This window comes from Pogonomyrmex barbatus, unplaced genomic scaffold, assembly GCF_055798465.1.
Source record: "Pogonomyrmex barbatus isolate J1 unplaced genomic scaffold, ASM5579846v1 scaffold1, whole genome shotgun sequence".
In the NCBI taxonomy this organism is placed as follows: domain Eukaryota; kingdom Metazoa; phylum Arthropoda; class Insecta; order Hymenoptera; family Formicidae; genus Pogonomyrmex; species Pogonomyrmex barbatus.
Window position 1 is genome coordinate 22143221 of NW_028297098.1, and position 21983 is coordinate 22165203.

General features: G+C 34.2%; 4 protein-coding genes across 5 annotated transcripts in view; 2 read left to right on the forward strand and 2 right to left on the reverse strand.

The window, feature by feature from the left end:
• Nucleotides 1-251: 251 nt before the first annotated feature.
• Nucleotides 252-5568, forward strand: LOC105424751 (succinate dehydrogenase [ubiquinone] flavoprotein subunit, mitochondrial). Its single transcript, XM_089077729.1, has 10 exons — nt 252-1249; nt 1343-1629; nt 1876-2014; nt 2105-2273; nt 2866-3061; nt 3433-3630; nt 4001-4195; nt 4699-4842; nt 5014-5124; nt 5433-5568. The coding sequence occupies exons 1-10, from the start codon at nt 919-921 to the stop codon at nt 5517-5519; spliced, it is 1857 nt and encodes a 618-aa protein (XP_088933855.1). The 5' UTR covers nt 252-918; the 3' UTR covers nt 5520-5568.
• Nucleotides 5569-7471: 1903 nt separating this feature from the next.
• SdhA (succinate dehydrogenase, subunit A (flavoprotein)) lies at nt 7472-18534 on the forward strand. The gene is made up of 9 exons (XM_011635098.3): nt 7472-7899; nt 11012-11435; nt 14095-14493; nt 14822-14990; nt 15074-15240; nt 15756-15982; nt 16096-16240; nt 16328-16632; nt 16810-18534. The coding sequence occupies exons 1-9, from the start codon at nt 7834-7836 to the stop codon at nt 16894-16896; spliced, it is 1989 nt and encodes a 662-aa protein (XP_011633400.1). The 5' UTR covers nt 7472-7833; the 3' UTR covers nt 16897-18534.
• Nucleotides 12045-14007, reverse strand: LOC105424714 (uncharacterized). Its single transcript, XM_089077674.1, is given in 3 exon segments — nt 12045-12244; nt 12530-13013; nt 13271-14007. Coding segments are annotated over 3 exon segments (747 nt in total). The 5' UTR covers nt 13417-14007; the 3' UTR covers nt 12045-12127.
• The window catches only part of Pino (protein pinocchio), a 44361-nt gene continuing 40907 nt past the window's right edge, over nt 18530-21983 (reverse strand). For both annotated transcript variants that reach the window (XM_011635095.3, XM_089077679.1), the window contains one exon: nt 18530-21627. In XM_011635095.3, coding sequence (XP_011633397.1) covers nt 21517-21627 — 111 coding nt within the window. In that variant the 3' untranslated portion in view covers nt 18530-21516. The remainder of the gene's footprint in view (nt 21628-21983) is intronic.

Here is a 21983-nt window from a genome sequence, read left to right on the forward strand (position 1 = left end):
TTGGGAGAATGCATCTCAAACTAATTGTATGCAATAAATATAAAATTGTGTATGTCCTGTATTTTTGCAAGTGCAATAAACTGCGATGCTTACATAAACCTAACAGACTCGGTTCTCGAGTTTCCTGAAAGGAAATTTTAAACTACACATACAATTTCTATATTATATTACAAGTTTTTTTATTTTAATTTTTTTTAATTTTGCATCAGCTAAGAAATGTTTTCAAAAGTAATTTCGTACATAAAATATAAAATTAACATGTAAAAGTAACACTAAATATATATAAAAATATTAAAATTTATTTTCATTTGTTTTACTATTTGACAAATGAGTTATGCAAAAATCGAAAAAGATTCATTAGTCAGTGACAGTTGTTAAAGAGCATCTAAACCTAACAAATATTTGTCAAGATGTTGCACCGATCAATCAGTCGATTAACATCGACATGTGGAATATTTGTAAGATATTAATATTAAATGCATTTTATTTTTAATTTTAAATAAATAGTAATTTTTTCTTAGAGATTCATGAGACAATCTCGTGCGACAATTAGAAATTCACAAAGTTTTCATGTAAATGTTAGTCCAGCGGAAAAGGCAAAATGCGGTGCGAACAATAACAGTAGTAGTGTAAGTATATATTATTAAATGCTTCATATAAATTAAGAAAAAAAAAGATTTATGTTTTTTCCTTCACAATTTTCTAACATAAAAATATACATTATTTTTGTAAATAAATAACTATCTATTTTCTTATTTACACATATTTAAATTTCTATTTGCAAATACAAATATATTCGATCTCATATTTTTTAATGCTAATTCAAATATTCTTTTAATATATTTTTTTCAATCTATTATAACGTGTCTCAATAACGGACCGAATCCCCCAGCCTATTTATTTATCAGTTGCTTAATTATGTCCGTTTTTGATTCGCAGAATTATCCTTTAATAGACCATTGTTATGACGTGGTGATAATAGGAGCAGGAGGTGCAGGATTAAGGGCGGCTTTCGGTCTCGGTAAGAAAGGATACCGCGTGGCGGTGGTGTCGAAACTCTTTCCAACCAGATCGCATACTGTAGCCGCTCAGGGTGGTATAAATGCCGCTTTCCCCGACAAAAAGGAAGACAATTGGTTATATCACATGTACGATACTGTGAAAGGATCCGACTGGTTGGGTGACCAGGATGCCATACATTTGCTCGCGAGAGAGGCGCCGCGAGCGATTTACGAACTCGAAAATTATGGTAAATCCAATAAATCATGAATTAACAGATATATGTACAATTTAACATTGGTGATATCAATATATGGTGCAAACTAAATAAAAAAATTCGTAGGCTGCCCATTCAGTCGTACAGAAGATGGGAAGATCTATCAGCGTGCCTTCGGTGGCCAATCCTTAAAATTCGGCACAGGCGGTCAGGCTAGGCGAACTTGCGCCGTCGCCGATCGAACTGGCCATGCAATGCTTTATACTCTTTACGGCCAAAGTCTTCGCTACGAAGTACATTACTACATCGAATATTTCGCTCTCGATCTGCTCATGCACGGCCGATGCTGCAAAGGAGTTCTCGCCTGGGAATTGGAGACCGGACTTCTGCACCGATTCAGGGGTCATCATACGGTAAAAAAAAAAACTGCCAAATCTGTATTATGTATTATCTACTTAACTTCTGCTGCTGTTTATTTAAACAATAATATAATACAAGATGTTGTATATTAATTATTTATTATAATTGATATGTAAAACTAACATATAACATATTACAATTAATTCTTTTTTCGTCTTTATTAATATAGTTTAATTGCTATTTATTCTTGACAATTTATTGATATAAAAAAAATTGGCAAATGTTAATGCATTTTGCAGGTGATTGCAACAGGTGGTGCAGAAAGATGTTACCTCTCTTGCACAGCGGCGCACGCCTGCACCGGTGATGGGATGGCAATGGCGTGTCGAGCAGGATTGCCGCTGCAGGACATGGAATTTATTCAGTTTCATCCAACTGGTATTTTCAAAATCGACTGCAATCTCTGTCGATAATTTTATCTTCTCTTATCTAGTCTTTTTGATCGATTGATTTTTTTTTTATTTGCAGGCATTTATAGCAGCGGCATACTCGTAACCGAGGGCGCCCGGGGAGAAGGTGGCAAACTCTTAAATTCCAAGGGAGAGTTCTTCATGGAAAAGTACGCACCTGTGGCTAAGGATTTAGCCTCCCGCGACGTCGTGTCGAGAGCTATGACTATCGAAATACTAGAAGGAAGGTATAATTTTTAACTCAATTTAACAGCAACTCTATTTAACATAACTCAATTTCAACAGCAAGAAATTCAAGAAATAAAGAATTAATAAGAGAATTTAAAATAAATTAAAATAGAATTAATTAAATAATTAAATAGAATTAATTAAGAAAATAAATATAGAATTTATAAATGAAAAAAAAAGGAATAAAAAATCTGCAGCGCAGAGAGAGAGAGAGAGAGAGAGAGAGAGAGAGAGAGAGAGAGAGAGAGAGTTGCCTAAAATACTCTATATTAAAACAATCTCTATATAAAAAAAAAAAATAAGAATTATTCAAAAAAATTTATTTCAACTTTAATAACTATTAATTTTGTATTCTTGTACATATGCGAATTTTTTTTAGAAATGGCTAAATAAATTTTCTAATGAAAATAAAATATAAAACAATTTTATAAGTAAGTGACAAATTTCTGTTGAGTCCATCCATCAAATAGACTTTTTGTTGGAATGCGCTGTTAGTTACGCCAAATTAGTTACGCATTAGTTGCATAAGAACATGTGACGCACAACGAGACACCGTAGAAAATGTATATTCCTACACGTTATTTTTCTCAGAGGCGTCGGAGAAAAAAAGGATCATATTTATTTGCAATTAAGTCACCTGCCGGCCCAGCTGATACACGAGAAGCTGCCCGGAATTTCGCACCTCTCTTGGGTGTTCGCCGGAGTGAATGTGTTGGAGCAACCGATTCCCGTGATTCCCACGGTGCATTATAACATGGGCGGGGTACCTACAAATTGGCGTGCGCAAGTAAGAAACGCAATTTATAATCAATGCATATTTTATTTAACCGTTATTATAATTATCTTTAATCGTAAAAATGAGTACCAATTTAGTCGATTGTGATATTTTGCTCGCTATTTTCTGTATTATTTTAAATTTATTTTATTCATTTATTTCTGAATCAAACAAATATGTTATATTGTAGAATCATTATTATTATTAATATAATCATATTTTAATCATATTTTGTGTTATTGACAAAAGCAAATTACCCGTTGTTATTTGTACGAAGTAAGTAAATACGATTAGTAGATAATAGAAGTAATTTGATTACTAGGCTTTATGATGTGGTTGTTTGACGTCGTAATTGTATCTCGACATAAATAACACCTTGTCAGGTATTAACACGAGAAAACGAGGAGGACAGACCGATCGAAGGTCTCTGGGCAGCCGGCGAAAGCGCGTGTGCCTCCGTTCACGGTGCTAATCGCTTGGGCGCTAACAGTCTCCTGGAAATTGTGGTTTTTGGCAAAGCCATCGCCGACCAGATCGACTGTATCGCCAGGCCCGGTGAACGTCACGAGGATCTGCCGTCAGTAAGAAAAAAAAAATTGGGATGCCTCAGAAATATTCCTCATCTATATCTGAAGAGGCAATTTTTTATCGTCGCGAATTTGACGGAAAGCTACATCGCAGCTTCCCAGGGCCGCAGATTATCATCTCCCAAATTCGATATTTTATTTTAAATTACTTCGAGATGATATGTTTTAAAATTATTTGATAAAAAATTTCTTCGCTTTAGTGTTAAACTATTATATATATATATATATATATATACATATTTCTTTTTTCTTTTTGTCTTTTTTAATCGTGGAGAATTTGCCAAATCGGCGAAACTCCGACGTGTTTTACGAGTTAGGTTTACGAATTAGCATATAAATGCATATCGACAAGATTTGGATGCAGGACATTGGCGAGGAGTCACTTTGCCGTTTCGACGCGACTCGTTATGCTAAAGGCTGCGTTCCCGTCGCCGAGCTACGCAATGAAATGCAACGTACGATGCAGAAATATTGCGGCGTGTTCAGAACTTGCGACATTCTGCAGCGTGCATGCAGGGAAATATCCCGTCTCTACACCTGCGATCTGCCAGATTTATGCGTAAGCATATCGATCATCGCATATCAAAACTACTGAAAATTATAAAATTATTTTAAAAGAATAAATTTAGAAATTTAAAATATAAATTAAATAAAACGCGCATAAAATTATGAATCAACAATGAATATTTTGATAAAAAAATTATGACGAAATAAATAATTACTAGTATGAATAATTATTATTATGATTACATATTAAAATGGAATATATATATTAAAATCTTCTTTTTTTGTTCTAAATCCATGAAATGATTTCAGATCCGCGAATAGTTGTCTTCTTTATGAGTATCACTTACTCACAAGTTTTTGCAATTTACAACAATATCTCGATGTGCAATATCAGTACCAAATTGACAATAACTTGCAATAATTACGCGATATAATGGCACCGCTACGTCGCGGTCGATGGCGTAACGACGCGATGTTGCATAAGACGATGAGATATGCGAGACACTTTATCTAGATCCAAACACACATGTGGATCGCTTTCGAATATTTTTTTAGGTGCAAGATCAGTCCCTCATTTGGAACACCGAGCTCACCGAGGCCTTGGAGCTGCAAAACATGATGCTCGTTTGCATGCATATCGTATATGCGGCCGAAAATCGAAAGGAGTCGAGGGGCTCACATGCCAGGGACGATTATAAGGTAAATAGATTAAAAATTATCAAATAACAGATATATTTAAATAACAGAAGTATTTAAATGGATACACAAATTATGCTTAACGTTGTCGAAACTTAAAATTGTTTAAATTAATAGATACGCTCTTAATTATAACATATGACTAATTCTTGTAAATATTTTTTTCATTTCTAGGACAGAATCGATGAGTATGACTATGCAAAACCGCTTGAGGGACAAAAGAAACGACCTTACTCGGAACACTGGCGTAAACATACGCTTACATGGGCTCAGAATAATGGACTAGTTAGTTAAAATATTAAAAATAGCTTAATCAGAAATTTAGTTAATAAGATAAAGTCATTCGGAGATTTAAAAAGCAAGAAAAGCATTTTATCGTATAAGAAATACGATTATTAATAAATATTCCATGAACAACGTATGCTTTTAAACAAACTTGTCGAGTGCCTTTTATTATAATAAAAAAAAAAAAAAAATCATTCATTTGATTTATCATGTTTTATTGGAGATGTATGTATTCTAGCTGAAGTTGTATTCTGTTGATATAATTAATCATTTCAAACAATTGCAATTTTTAACGGCTCTGTTTACAGATTTTCATCTCTTATCGGCCTGTTATTGATACGACTCTGGACGAAAGTGAGGCTCAGCATGTTCCGCCTGCAATTCGTGCGTACTGACCCCAGAAATCGTTATCAATCGGATAATTGAAATGTAATGGAAGCGAAGCGATTATGAATCTAAGTCGACTCTATCGTTAATCCTATGTTTGAAGTCGGGTGTACGAAATCAGGATTCATATCATTAGAAACCGAAGAAATCGCAACGAGAAACACAAAAAAATTTCGTTCTTAAATGTCACCTCTAAATGTTAATTGTAAATGTTCTCTTCTTATACGTTGCGCGAATGCATTTTGCATTTGTCGGTGACGTAGCGTGCGCTGTGCGTCAATTGCAGTTCACTGCCATAAATAATTAATGTTCGCAATTTGCAATGAAGAAAGCAAGTTGGAAGTGGCGTTGTACTTCTTAAGGAAGATTCAGAAAAATATTCGGAAGAATGTCGCCGGATGCTGAGATATGTTGTGCAAGAATAATGACGAAACTCTTCGTAATCGATTCTTCTTTTATTTTTATATACGAAACAGACATTGATCGCGATTCAATGTGTTTTAGTCGAGTCACTGCATATTCGCGACATAGTTTTGTAAGAGATAAATCGTTAATTATACCTTCACTGATAGCGCAATTACAACATCGCGCTGATAAATACTCAATTATTTTTTTATATATGGACATACGTTCTTGCAAATAAATGTTTTATTTTATTGAATATGCATATAATATTGTGTATGCTAAATCCAAGAAATACATATAACATACATGTAACTTAATAATAAATTCTGTTGATTTTTATTTTATAAAATAAACTATATTACAAATTTATAATACAATTTTAGAAAATAATATTATCTATAAATGCATTTTACATTATATGTAAAATTAATCCTAACAAACTATTTAAAAACCTTTATAGTGCAAATAGTTTATTTTGCAATAAGTAATAAACATATGTGACATAGATAACAGTTAAGTAATTTAACGATAAGAATACGATGAGAATAGTTAAATATGATGAATGCAGTTTTCTAAAGTCGGAGAAATCATGGCAACGCATTTCTTACATACTTTTATATTAAAGCAAGTGGATCGGCTTACGTTTATCGAACTATACCTTCTTATATTTTCTTATTTGAATTATATTAGGTAGCTTGAAATGATTTTTTAATCATTTGTTGTTTCATTTAGTTAATTTAAAAAAACTAATATATTCTTTAATCTTCCTTCTTCCTCGTTTTCTCTCTCTGTCTCTCTCTCTCTCTCTCTCTCTCTCTCTCTCTCTCTCTTTCCTCTTTTTATAAAAATATATGATTAAAAAACAAATAAATCTATTATATAAAATTTTTTAAATTAATTTTACATCTATAAGATATATGGCAATCAATAACAATTCAATAATCAATAAATAACTATATATCTAGAAATAAATTGTATCTAATCAAGAACAAAATAACTAATTTTATTTATTCTGGATTAGATTATAATTCATTTTAGATGTATGATTATTTATTAATTACTAAAGCAGCTAAAAAAATAGTTTTCAGTATATTTTATACCAATATACCGAAAAATATCTTGTTGCTTCGATAATTAATAAATATACTGTTTTTTAAATTGGAAACATGATTTTATAAAAAAATATTTTCATTATTAAATGTATTTTATATTGTAAATTATATTTTGTAAAAATTTTTATCATGTATTTTCTTGCTTCTGACGTCATCAATTGAGATGGCCGCAAGTGAGCATTATAGAACCTTAATTCTTACTTCGCTTTTTTCTTGCTCCTTTTTTCTAACACTGAAAATAAATATCTGCAGTCGAAATCTAACTAAAACCTTTGTTTGTCAAATAAAAACATCTTGAAGTAAATTTTTCTTCTTGCGGCGCTAGCCCACCATTTCGCACATGCCACTCTATCGCGCATGCGTAAACAAAAGCGAGGTTACGTACATACATGGGCACAATCACGTGTGTGACGTATCTCGTCTCGCGCCGTGTATCTTCAGAATCGACATTTCGAAGAGAAAATTGAAAATGAGGAAGTCACTCGGTTTCAAAATTAGACGCCGGATTCTCCGGAGAGCCGACAATCAGCTGATATATTTCCAAGCATATTTCTTTCTCTCGCGTAGGCTAGCCGCAATACGCGTTTAGACGCGGGGTGACGTTTCAGACGCGCTCCGTTGGCAGCACTGTGCGCGCGCGCAGCATTCCGGCGACGCGCGGCATCTCAGTCGGTGTCGAGCCGCCGTGCCGAGTGGATCGAAATTGAGCCGATATCATTGGGGTCAGTCGCGTGGTGCGTGCGCGCGAGTTTGTCGCGGGGGCGTATCTCGACAGGGAAGCCAATCACAAGAGAAGTGACGTAAGATGAGCGGTCTACTGAAGCTGTCGGCGTCGTTGCTGCCGAGGGGTCTGCCTGGGGCGGCGACGTTGGTGAGGAAGCCGTATGCTCTAGCAAAGAGAGAAAGAGAGAGATTTCGAACAATAGAGTCGCTGTCGCGGCTGTTGTTCCCACTTATTCCCGCGGATTCTCACCCCCATGCAAAAAAAAAAAATCCGGGCGACGATCACCGCGAAGTTCCGCGTCGCGTCCACCGGGGGCTCGAACCTCGACGGAAGTAGACCAAATCTCGGCTTCAGGGCGATCGCATCTGGTCCGGGGAATTTCGCCGTTACCTCGCGCCATCTTAAAGGAAGAAAAAAAAAAATGAAAGAGATTCCTCGGGCGCGATCCGTTATTCGGCGTGAATTTTCCTTTCTCGTGGCGTAGGTCAGGATCAGGCCGATCACGTCCGCGTCCGCGGGGGTTTGCGGATCTCCCGGCTACGTTATGTAATTTTTTTTATTCACCGTCCCCGCCGGTGGTGAGATGCACGACGCGGCGGATCAATTACGTAAGGTGCGCGCGACCGAGACGAATAAAATACATTCCGCGGCCGGAAATGCGCGCGTCGTCTCGCTGTCCGTGACGAACGCCACAGTATGCATCCCTCTGGCATCTCTCTTCGAGAGGGATCGTCTTCTCTCGTTGATTGCCGAGGGGTGTCGTGGGGTGGAGCACGTTTCATCCTATTTCCATATGCTCGGCCGCGTCGGCCAACGGGGGCTGTTCGCGTCTAACGGTACTTGCTCGATGGCTCGATACCGTGACCGAGTCGAGATACGCTTTTACGGCGTTTCGGTGTTGATTAGTCGATTAGTTTGAACGAGATATCGATATCCGCAAGGTGTCTTCAGGTGTCTCTTGCTTTCACTTGAAAGGATAACAAATATTATGATCATCTAAACGAAAACATTGAACATTTGTGTCGATTTAGTCACTCCCGTTAACACTAGAAGCACCACGCGATCGTCTCTGACCGAATTCCTTTCCATTTTTTTTAGATTAACATCCTTTTCCCGAGAATGTAGAATTTTCTTTTTAACATTTTCATCATCACAATATCAAGAGTCAATCGGCTTATTCTAATGGATTCTATATACAAATGTTTTAGAGATCTTTGATAGAGAAAATACTAATTTTAAAAGATTAAAAATGACCACTTGATACTTTTTTAATTCGTTGCTCGAGGAAGATTTTTTTTTCTATCTACAGACGCAATTACGAGATATGAAACTGATAATACAGACGTTTCCGCAGGCAGCGAGATAAGTGAGGCCACACCTGGCGAAATTTTGTTTCGCTTGACGACGAACTTTATATTCTGGATCTACGTTGATTGTTCATTTTTGGATCTTCGATGAATTTACTTCTGGATTTTCAATGAATTTATATCTAAGAGCATATCTTAAAAACTACACGCCGGAAGGAACGCGTCTAGTTTATCACATACGAAAGACATTCGCGATTGTTACGAAGCCGATTCTTCTTATCAAGATTTTTATTCCGCTGGCCATCCGGAGCGCTTTATTAAAAAGATAATAAAATTTACGTATCTACATTTAAGAATACCACCATTACTTTGATCGACGTGCCGCCGCGATATCTTTAGCCTTTAACGATTGACCGCATCAACGTAGGTCGCCACCGAATTTCTAGGCAAACATTTAAACGTGAAGACTACGATTATTCCCCTGAACTCTAAACAGAATCGAGATTAAAGATAAATCATTGAATCATTGAATTTTTTTATATTTTTTTTTTTAAATAAAATTTGTTAGTGTGTGAAATATCTCAGATCGAGAATTTTGTACTTTGATAATAAAGCGATGTTAAATTCATTTTTCTCTGGAGAACATTGAAAAAATATTGATATATGCTTAAATCAGATGTGAAACTGTTTTCCGGAAATATATCTTAAATGATATCTAGCGTTAACGCGCTTATCATTTGTTGTGCAATATGATACATGGCATTGAAGAAGTTCGTTATGCAATCTATACTTCTTTTTTAAGAGAAGCTAATCAACTCGGTTAATTAACCCGTAGCTATGAGCCACGTGTTTGTTTCTAAGGACACTCAATCGCTCGTTATTCCATAAGAATGTTATAAAAAAGTGCATATTATCTCATCTTTCCGTAGTCACAAATTGGTATGCGGTATTATAAATATTTCATTGCGATTTACTTGTATAATATCTGACCTTTTTACATCGAGTCGCTTGCACTTTTTATATTCTGACAAAAATGATTTACAAATTTTTGCTGTATGAGAAAAATATTTTGCTTCTTTCACGCAGCTTTTTGTGAAACGTACGGACATATATTTGTTTATCTAGATAATAAAAAAATAATATAAAATTAAATTATAAATAATAGAAAATTGTTTAATTATATGATTATATAATAATTATATCTAATTTTAATTTATAAAAGTATATGTAAGTAATAATTTAGAAGGAAAAAAAATATCAGATTACACATGTAATAATTTTATCTGTACTGACTGACATCATCGATGCTTGCCTTTATGCTTGTAAATAGAACATGTCGAATTGAACATGTAACATGTACGATATAACACGCGTAGGTATGTACACGCAATCATAAATGCATATTCGTGACTCATAAATAACGACGTGTTGTGTCCACGTGACATCTTATCTAACAATTTATTTTCAAATTCTAAAGCAATTGATGCTTTTTCAACTACCACGTGTTAAATTCATAATAACTGGAACCTGTTAACTGGACAGCAATATTCTTTCACGCACTTTCTTTTATTTCGCCTATTATATTGTTGCCTTTGGTTCCTCAAATCTTACCTATATCTTTGCTCTCATAAAACTTAGGTTTCATCCAACTACATCCAAATATATATATATAAAATATTACACACACACACACACACACACACATTTTATTTGTTATATGTAATATTTATTTTCATTCACAATTTTTATTTTATATTACAAAATTGTTTGCAGAAGATGTGGAAATTAATACAGTCAGCTGTCCTTAGTCAAATAAACAATGCAAACAAATTAGTTAACATTTTTATATTTCACGTTAATACTTTCAAATTTCGCATTTGTTAATAATCTTATTACAATTAGTAGCTTTGCGATTTCGCCTGCTTGATGTCCGCCTTGTTTCCATTTTGCAGAACAAGCTGGGACTGCCGCTCCTCGGTAACCGCAAGATTCACCACACGCCGGACCGAACGGCCAAGATCTCTAACGAGATCTCCAAGCAGTACCCCTTGGTGGACCACACGTATGACGCGGTGGTGGTGGGAGCCGGCGGTGCCGGGTTACGCGCGGCCTACGGCCTCGTGGCCGAGGGCTTCAAGACCGCGGTGGTCACCAAGCTGTTCCCAACGAGGTCGCACACGGTCGCCGCCCAGGGTGGCATCAACGCCGCTCTGGGCAACATGGAGGATGACAATTGGCAGTGGCACATGTACGACACCGTCAAAGGCTCGGACTGGCTGGGCGACCAGGATGCCATTCATTACATGACCCGCGAGGCACCGAAGGCCGTCATCGAGCTGGAAAACTGCGGCATGCCTTTCAGCCGCACCAGTGACGGTGAGTGAGCGGACAGATAAATGTTATTTTTGTTATTTTTTGTTACATGTTATATATAATAAAAAGTATAAAAAAATATAGAAAGAAAGCCAAAGGTTTTTAGAAAAGCTGAAAATTGTATGAAAAGATGAAAATTGTATAAAGTGAAATCACCACCAAAATCAGAATTATGCTAAGTGGCTGATCAAAATATAATTATAAAAATTTGTAAATAAATACAATATAAAAAAATGGCTTTGCTAAAGCTTATAAAAATTTGATCAGATACAAATCTGATTATAATTTTGTTGGATTATTGAAATAATTATGTAAAAACGCTCAAATTGATTGTTAGAATATTAAAATTTTTTGCAGTATTATTATCATATTGGGTTATTATTTTAATAATCCAAAAAATTATTTTCAGGCCAAATTTTTATTTCAGTGAAAACATTCTTTCCGTAACTCATTTGAAAAATAAAGACAGAGAGTTACAGAAAAATACAGAAAGTGCGACTAAAAAAATCTAAAGATAAATCTATTTTTTCCGAGATCTTGGATTTTATTCAAATTTCAAAACGGAGCAACCAAAGACTACAACACGTGAGGATTCGTGATCGAAATAAATTCGATCGAAATTTTGTGTATATATATTTTTTGACATTTTTGTCGTCAATTTAATTTACATCAAATTAATATCTACAAATTGGCATCTAAGAGCTCAAGTCTGAAACATCCTCGCTGGTCACTCCTGTTCCCGACGTTGCGGAATCTGATTCCACTTCAGAATCGTCTCTTCGGCTTCTGGAACGTTTTCTTTCTTTTCTTTCCTGAAACGTCAACAACTACATTATCTAAGGATTATGACAGATTACAAAGATTATAAAATGAATGAAATAAAAACTATTAAGTTTTCCAGCTATCAAGCTTTCATTATGTATTATAGCTTTTTTTTTTTTTTTTTTTTTTTTTTCTCTTTACGAGACGTCAGTATATAACTGATTGAATAGGTAGAAATTTAATGATGCTATTCGAAGAAATAAAAACGAATAAAAACACACTATAGGATTAATTTTATTCCGAGAATTATAAAAGATTTTATTTAACGAATAAACCTCTCGTTCTTTTTCTTTCTTTTTCTGATCCCTTTGCACGGACTTCTTCGAGGAGTCGCTGCTATTAACTTTGCTCGGTTGTGCGCTTTTATTATTCTGTTGCGTTTGTTGTTGCGCTAACTTGGCTGCTTCCACATAGGGCAACTTCTCCATGGGCGACATTCGTCGCCACGCTTGTCCCCCAAGCCGAAATAGATCTCTGCTTTTCATCTTATTATAATTCTACAATTTTAAAGAAATTTTATAAAGATAAATTAATCTTTCAAAGAATTCTATTCGATAGTTTTGCTTATATAATGCGTATATTATCCTTGTCACGTAATTTGTTACTTGTCTGAAGTCTTGCATAAAATTCAGAAAGGCGTTTGCGCTCCTCCATTGCTTCCTCTGTGAAAACTTGCTTGACCTTGACTTCGATCTTGATCTTGACCTTGATCTTGATCTTGATCTTGATTTCGAACGGGATAGTCTTCTCTCGCGTTGCCTGGAAGTGGAACGCGATCCAGCGCTGTATAAAAATATACGTTGTATAATTATAATAAATTGAAAATAATACGATCATACGAGTAATTATGCGAGTGATTATGCTTTTTTTCATTCTTGGATTTTCAAAAATTTTAGATCAATCAGATATTTCTCTTTCATTTTTTCTTTGTGCAAAATGAACACAGATGTGTCAGGATATGTGGAAGATATTCGTCTACAGATTACGTACAGATTATTTGCGTTTACATAACTTACCCGTCTCGCGTGCGTTTACGGCTGGCTGGGGGTCTTTGTATCAGTTGATACTGATTATCAGAACCGCTCTCTTGTTGCTCTGCGATCTCATCATTTTCTATTCCTACCGCTTCTACTTCATTATTATCTCTTCTATTGTCTTCCATAATTTAATTATAATCCCAAAGAGATGCACGTGCCCTATTAGTATTTATGTATGTAGTACATTCTTACTTATGGGTAAGAAATAATTGTAGGAAGCAAGAATTTTTGTCCCCGCGATCAAAAAAATAATAAATAAAACGCGAATTTTTCGGAACACCGTGGAAATAACAAATGTCATTACTCGGTTGCCATGCACTTGAAGATTGTCGCTTATTATTAAACTTGAATTTTGAATGCCGCAATTGACTTTTTTGATATAGTTATTTTTCATAATTTGCAACTAGAATTAAATATAAAACAAATATAAATCTAAAACAAAAAACTTAAGAATACTCCTATTCAAATTTGAATCAATTAAGATTATAAAAGATCATTAAAATTTCATACATCATATTTTAATACTAGATTTGTAATAAAACTTAGTCGTTGAAAATTTGTAATAAAATTTAGTTTTCACTTTTATCAAAATCACAATCATTTAATACTAACATATTTAATATTTTACTCACATTTTACATTTAAATTAAAAAAAAAAAAGAAACAGAATTTTGATAAATTTTTATAAATGTTTTATGATATTTTACGATCATATTATACTTAATATTTTATGATAATATTAATAAAAATTAATACGTCATGATATTAACGAAAATTAATTGCCAATCCTTCGTTTCCTTCAGGCAAGATCTATCAACGCGCCTTTGGTGGTCAATCCCTCAAGTTCGGCAAAGGTGGCCAAGCTCATCGATGCTGTTGCGTAGCCGACAGAACCGGCCACTCGCTGCTGCACACATTATATGGCCAATCATTGAGCTACGACTGCAACTATTTCGTCGAATACTTCGCGCTTGATTTGCTGATGGAAGATGGCGAATGTCGTGGTGTGATTGCGCTCTGCCTAGAGGATGGCACGCTACATCGTCTTCACGCTAAGAACACGGTGCTTGCCACCGGTGGTTACGGACGCGCTTATTTCTCGTGCACGTCTGCGCATACCTGCACCGGAGACGGCACTGCCATGGTCTCCAGAGCCAATCTGCCTAATCAAGACTTGGAATTTGTACAATTTCATCCTACAGGTATTTCAATTTATACTTAATAAATTATATTATATTATTATATTTACATCATAATATAACATTGAAATATTGTTAAATAAATTTGATATCTTTTGGCGATTTGTACAAATTTGTACAAAACAGTTACAGAACAGTTATGGAACAGTTATAGAAATGACGCTTAATTAATGAGAAATTAAAATTAATATTAAATCCTTTGGATATTTCTTAATGAAATAAATTTGTAGTATTTAAATATTTGCATTGTTTTCAAATGCTCCGTATCATACAATATAGAGAACTAATTATATGCTTCCTTGATTTGCATATAAATCGACAATTATTCCAGGTATTTACGGTGCCGGATGCCTGATTACGGAAGGTAGTCGCGGTGAAGGTGGCTATCTAATAAACAGTGAGGGCGAGAGATTCATGGAGCGTTACGCGCCGGTAGCAAAAGATCTAGCATCACGAGACGTGGTGTCTAGATCCATGACAATGGAGATCAGGGAAGGCAGGTGAGTCATTGCCCATGAAGACGCGTTTTCCGTCGTATTTTCGAAAATATCTGTGGTAAATACATTCTCTCTTCTCTGCTTAGAGGCGTCGGACCGGAGAAGGATCATATTTATCTGCAGCTACATCATCTGCCACCTGAACAGCTGGCTGCACGATTACCTGGGATTTCTGAGACGGCGATGATATTCGCTGGCGTCGACGTGACCCGAGAACCTATCCCCGTCATACCAACTGTTCATTACAATATGGGTACGTGAATATGAATAACTTAAACGAGAGAGTGATGAAGTTTCTAATCTAATCGTTAATTTTTTAATGATGACATTTGGACTAATAAAAAATATATTTAGTTATGAATTTTACAATTAATATTTTTTATATTATAAACACATAAATTTTATGTGTTATATCTCACATATAAATTGATATGTTACATAATGAATCTAACTTTTATGTTGAAAATGAAATGCTTAAAACGACTGTTGCATAATAAATTTTTCTCAATTAATTCTGTATGATAATTTCAGTTGGAAATGCGTAGACCGTGATGACATCCTTTGTGATGACGCCATCACGATTGAGTATTTTCTTAGTAGAAAAATATATTGATAAAATAATTTGTTAAGACGATGCATACGGTAATTCTTCAATGAGATTAGCACAACAAACTATTTGATGCAATTTACATTTTTTATTGTTTTACAAAAGAGATTGATCTAGTAATTTTTATACTAATTATACTATAATATTATACTAAATTGCAGGAGGTGTACCGACGAATTACAAAGGTCAGGTATTAATCAGGGAGAACAATCAAGACAGAGTAGTACCTGGATTATATGCATGCGGTGAAGCAGCTTGTGCATCCGTTCACGGCGCCAATCGTCTAGGTGCCAATTCTTTATTGGATTTAGTTGTATTCGGACGTGCTTGCGCTAAAACTATCGCCCAAGAAAACAAGCCTGGTGAGGCAATCGGACCTTTGAAACCCGTAAGTTTATACTGTTTCAAATATAACTTCTCTTATAATATCTCCGAGTATTTTATATAAAGTATATTTCATTGATTTTTTTTTTTATAAAATAAATATGTTATATATTTTAGAATGCTGGCGAGGAGACTGTAGCTAATTTAGATTGGGTTAGAAACGCCAACGGCTCTATTTCTACTGCGGAATTGAGGCTGACTATGCAAAAAACTATGCAGACACATGCAGCCGTCTTCAGAGATGCCGAAAGCTTGCAAGAAGGTAAAAAAAGAAGACAATACATATTGTTTGCTTATAATCATGTGTTGTATAACAAAATTGGATTGAAAACGTTATACTTTTTTACAGGCTGTCGGAAGATGACTGATCTCTATAAGAAACTGGACGAGCTAAAGGTCGCAGACAAATCTTTAATATGGAACTCCGATCTAATAGAAACGCTCGAACTGCAAAATCTCATGATCAACGCGATGCAGACTATCGTGGGGGCCGAGAAGAGAAAGGAGAGTCGCGGCGCGCACGCTCGCGAGGATTTTAAGCAAAGAATCGATGAGTACGACTATAGTAAACCGATCGAGAATCAACAGCCAAAGTCGCTCGATCAACATTGGAGGAAGCACACACTGTCAAAGATCAATCCGAGAACAGGAGAGGTATTTTTTGCTCATTTCTAAATTAATCTGTTAAAAAATAATCTTTCTCGCTTTATCAATACGTTTTGTATAATATTCATATTAATTAATAAATTTGTCTTATTAGTGTTCATTTTAATTTCAACATTTTAATAACTTTGCTATTCTACAATTTTGATTTTATTTTGTTTATTTAAGGTGTCTCTCGACTATAGACCAGTTATCGATACTACACTCAATCAAGAGGAATGCGCGACAGTCCCGCCAGCGATTCGTTCCTATTAAATTAATTCTACAAATGGACAATATTAAAATCCATCGCTCTAGGACTCTCATCAATCGCTACCGAATTTCTGTTACAGCGCAATTCTCGATCGCAGCCTAACGCTAAACATTATTTAGACCGAGATTACAACGGAATCGTTGCCGTGACGATCCTTAGCGTTAGCGCTATTATTACGCAACAAATCTGTTAATTTATTGCATACACATACATACATACATACATACACGAATTTCATTGTGCACCAAAGTTGATTCTTGTCATTCGCTTGCGCCACGAATTGCGTGAGCAGGATTAATAGTCCTCGTAGGATGCCGGTGCTGAGATTATTATTCTCTCATCTACGTGAGAAAGTACACTCGATCTCGCTCAGCGAAATCGGTACTCAATTCAACAAATAAAGTAATAGTCAAAACTAGAACAATTCACGGTAACAGAGGAAGTGTATAGAATACAAATTTTTTCAGGAAATGTTTTTTCTCCTGTATAATATAGTACAATGATATCTGATAAAAAAAAAAAACGTTCTCATTGCGCTCAGGCTACAGTACAATGTACTCTCGCGTACAGTAATGCATTCAATGATAACGGAACACCATCAAGGAACTCGATCAAACATCATTTCGTTTGCGTTATAAATTCATGTATAATAAGACTTGAAAGTTTTTTTTGAAGTCTTATTAAGAATTGCTAGCAAGAGTATGTTTCTTGAATTAATTGTTCACTTTTTGCGCACGTGAGTATTTATTAAAATCATAATTAATTTTTATTTATGTATGGAGCATTGATCTGTAATAATGTTAAACTTATATTTATTATTGCAGGCAATGATACTTTGATGCTATATTACTGTACTTAAAATTTTTGATGTCAATTTAACATTTATATATGCAATTATTTATGTACATTTGTCATTACGAAGATACAGAAAAATTTAATTTATTTTTAAATATTATTTTGTTAGTATATATATATATATTTTCTTAAAATTATAAATCAATCGATAGTAAAAATGCATATTCTGGAAGCGTTGAGGAATATTTGTAATAATTAACCGCTTCGTACAAACTCTTATGTTTTAAAAAATGAGCAAATAATTGGAATATTTGTGGATATTATTTAAGAGCAAAATGCGATTATATATGCACACATATTCTTTAAATAGATCATTTAACAGTATGCTTTTTTATATTTTCGGTTACGGCTGTATACTTACAAGACGACGACATAGAATTGTTGATATTATGTTTTTGTAGGATGTGTTATAAAACTATAGACTAATAATATTTATAATTTATTAATTTACGTATTTTTTTTTTTTTTTTAAGAGAATGCTAATTTTTTCTTGATTTTGATATTAAATATTAGATAAAAATAAAAAAAGAATGATAAGGCATTAAATAAGGAATATTAAAATTATGTTTCAATTTTATTATTTACAGCTGTTTCTATGTTGTCTGTCTTTCAGTGTTGTATTGATATTATGTACTTCGTAGAATATGAGTAAATAAAATATCATTAAAATACGTGACATAGAAACACAAAATGCTGTTATTTGTAAAAAAGATCGTATGAACGAGTTACTTGACATGGTGGAAATGTATATAAATTGCGAAAATAAAGTGTTGATACACCTTTTACTCAGCGGAATTAAATCATTTATTAAGTAGAGGATTTATTTTTTACAAAATCTGAAATAATATTGGATTATAAAATAATTTTATAAAAACGAAATATTGGATTACAATAAACAAAATCATTCTTCCACGAGAAAATAATGTTATGTTATAAATGTATAAATATAGAAGTTAACAGAAATATAAAAAAAATATATATGTATCACACTTCTGAGAATTTATAATAAATTTATAATGAATGGAAGGATAATAGCAAGAATAAAAGAGATTCGCATTAATAAGTCACGGTGGATTTTTTGCAAGTCTTTATTAAACCCATACTTTTGCAGTATTCGTCATAAATAAGAAGTTCGCAGATTAAATAAAAATTACTACCGAGGGCTTTTTCTAAAACATTAAACTAAAGCTCACCGCGAGCTAATACTCCAGACAATTTTTACACGTTATAGTTTAATTTAATAAATGAATGTGTGTTTGATGAGCATGTATACTCGCACTCGCAATATATATATGTAGTATATACGTTACCGAGCAAAATCGTAAACATCCGAAAACATTTTTTTGTTCCTACATTTCACTAAGAAAGGTTTCGGCACGCGGGAGTCTTATAAAACAATAATAGAAATCCGAAAAAGTCATTGGCACGACGTAAATGCTTTCCAAAATAACTCGACGCAAAAAATTCTGCGAGCGCTATAATAACAATAATATATAAGAGCAAATTGCATTTATATATAAAGTATATTTAAATTATTAAATCCGCCTTTTTCTACTAAGATATTTAAAATATAGATATTCGCATTATGTGATTAAAAGAAAAAATAACTTCGATTTTCATTTTTCGAATTTTCTTTTTCAAAAAATGACATTTCAGCGCTCATAATTTTCTTTGTGTCGAGTGCACAATTGTTGAACTACGTGAGACACTCACGCACTTAGGATCGAGTTTTTCCTTCATAATGCTGAATTTCTTGGCTGAAAAATTCGGCAGGAAAGCGAGCAAGACGTATCTTTGTCGAGAAACGCTATAAATACAACTGGCTCTTTTCAAATTTTCATAGACCCAAGGAGATTCGCATAATTTCTCGTTACGAATAAAGACAGTATAGTTATGTATTCTTTTTTTCTCGCCGTACCAATTTTAATATACAAGAGCGCTTTGAATGATAAATTTTCTAATTTCTATTTATAGAAATAATATTTTTCGAATTTGTAACACATCGATTGCCTATCGATCCTTAGAACTATGACGATTGATTCACATCACGTTAACGCTAAGTGTCCTCGCTAGAGAGGCAAAACTTTGACTAAATTTTTATCGTATACAATCGCAAGCTCGAAATTATTTCGCCAATGATACAGTTGTGACAATCGAAAGCGAAGGATATCGAATAATTATTTACCTACAAAATCGATACGTCGTGCTCTCGCGCGAAAGCCCGAAATGGGCTTATCGCTGTCAGATCGCTCGTTCGATTAATTGTCGCCTAATAATTATCCTAGAATTCGCGTAATGCAAAGTTGCACTCTTTCGTGCGACAGAAAGGCCGAGGTGTAACTCTCGTTACGTAAAAAAGTAAAATAAAGATCAAGCTTCTCTTGCATTATTGTAGGAACGATCGAAGATCTTAAACTATCGTCATAAAAGTTTGCACTGAAGCTGCAATCTTTGTAAGAATGATGCGAATCTAGCGCTTTGAAAAAATAGCGATTTTGGTTATATAAAAACTTGAAAATAATTAATAATTCAATTCGCGGTAAAAAAAAATAAATTTTCTGCAGTAAATCGATCGCTTTTTAGACGCTTTGGACTTAGGAATTAGAATTATTTTAAAAATAATAATGTTATTTGTGAAATATGTAAAAATATTTCTTTCAAATGATAGTTAATAATAATTCTTTCGATTATTTTAATTTTGAAAAATTATTAATTTATGCTATTTTCTAAACTGACATGATTCAGATGCATTCTTTTATTTAACATACACCGCGCGGAAGTCACATCGAAAAATTCAATTCTATTACATCATTATTACCACAGTCAAATGAAATATAAAAATGACATTTCGATATTACAACTGCCAAAGTTATTCTATCTGAATTTTTTTTTTCCTATAAAATGTTGCATGTTGAATTTTATATACAAATCAGAAAAAGGGAATTACCAAAGTGTTTTCAATTCATTTTTACTACATTCATTTTAACTTTTTTATTTCAAGATCGGGGATGCTGTACTTTTGTATCCAATTGTCAAATGTAGAATCTACTATTCATAAAAAATATCAAAGAATAATCAATCATGCTTCGAGAACGATACGTCTACATATTCTCGAACAGAAAGACTTTTTTCCTTGGCAATTTATTTCTCAAAGAAATTTACTTTGCAAAAAAGTTTTTTTCAAATCAAGTGGTAACAATTTTACTGGCAAAAAATCATTCGAAAAGATAAAATTCCTTATAGAAACATTGCTAATCTTGATTCTGATCAAAAGTCACCGGAGAAAAAACTGAAATGAATTTCGCAACACTGAATTAGTATAAACCCTCCGGAAAAATTGGAATCCGTTCTCGGTATGAGTAGTATTTAAGATAATTCACTACAACGTTAATAATAATAATAATAATAATAATAACATAAAAATTCTTCAGAATTCGGACGTCGATCGCGCAGTTTTGTACTTTCGCCTCAAAGGTGATAATGATGACGATAGTGGTCCCTGATGTCGAGGGACCAGGCTGAGTACGGCTTTGTGTCCTCAGGGAAGAAGCCACAAGGATCCTGTGAAACAGGTCCTTTTTTCTTCTTTGTCAGCCGTCCTCCTCAGGAACATAATGCATATCATCCGCGGTCCACATTCACACGTTTCTCTCTCTCTCTCTCTCTTTCTCTCTTGGGTCTCGCACGCGATGGTGATGGGTGACGCTAGATGGATGGTGATGGATTTAAGTCTTGTGCATGGTTGGCGGTGCTCGGGCCAGCGCTGTTCACGAGGTGGCCCGCAGTTTCTCCAGAGCGGGCACCAACGATTCTTCCAGGGAAGGTCCGCAGCTCAGTCCGCACTCACCGATCCATCTCGCCTTACCACTCGCATGAGACTGCAATGAGAAGGAATCTCGTAAATTCACTTGCAGATTTGGCTTTTAGATTTCGGATCAAAATGAGGAAAGTTTATTTTATGTCTTTGTTTTCAACGCCAAAGCCAAAATTATTGTCGAATCGGCAATTAAATTAATATTACAAAATAATTCGGATCCTTGGCTCTCGATGCGAACGAAAGAATTTGATATTGCATTCCGTCGGATGCTCAGACCAAATAAAAATCAAAAGGGAAATAAGTGATAAAAAAAAAATGATAAGTTTAATTGATGATTTAATAAAAGAGAAATCAGCGGTCACGAGAAATCAATGTCAGGGTCGAGGGCATTACTTGTTCATTCTTTTCGGAGGGGGG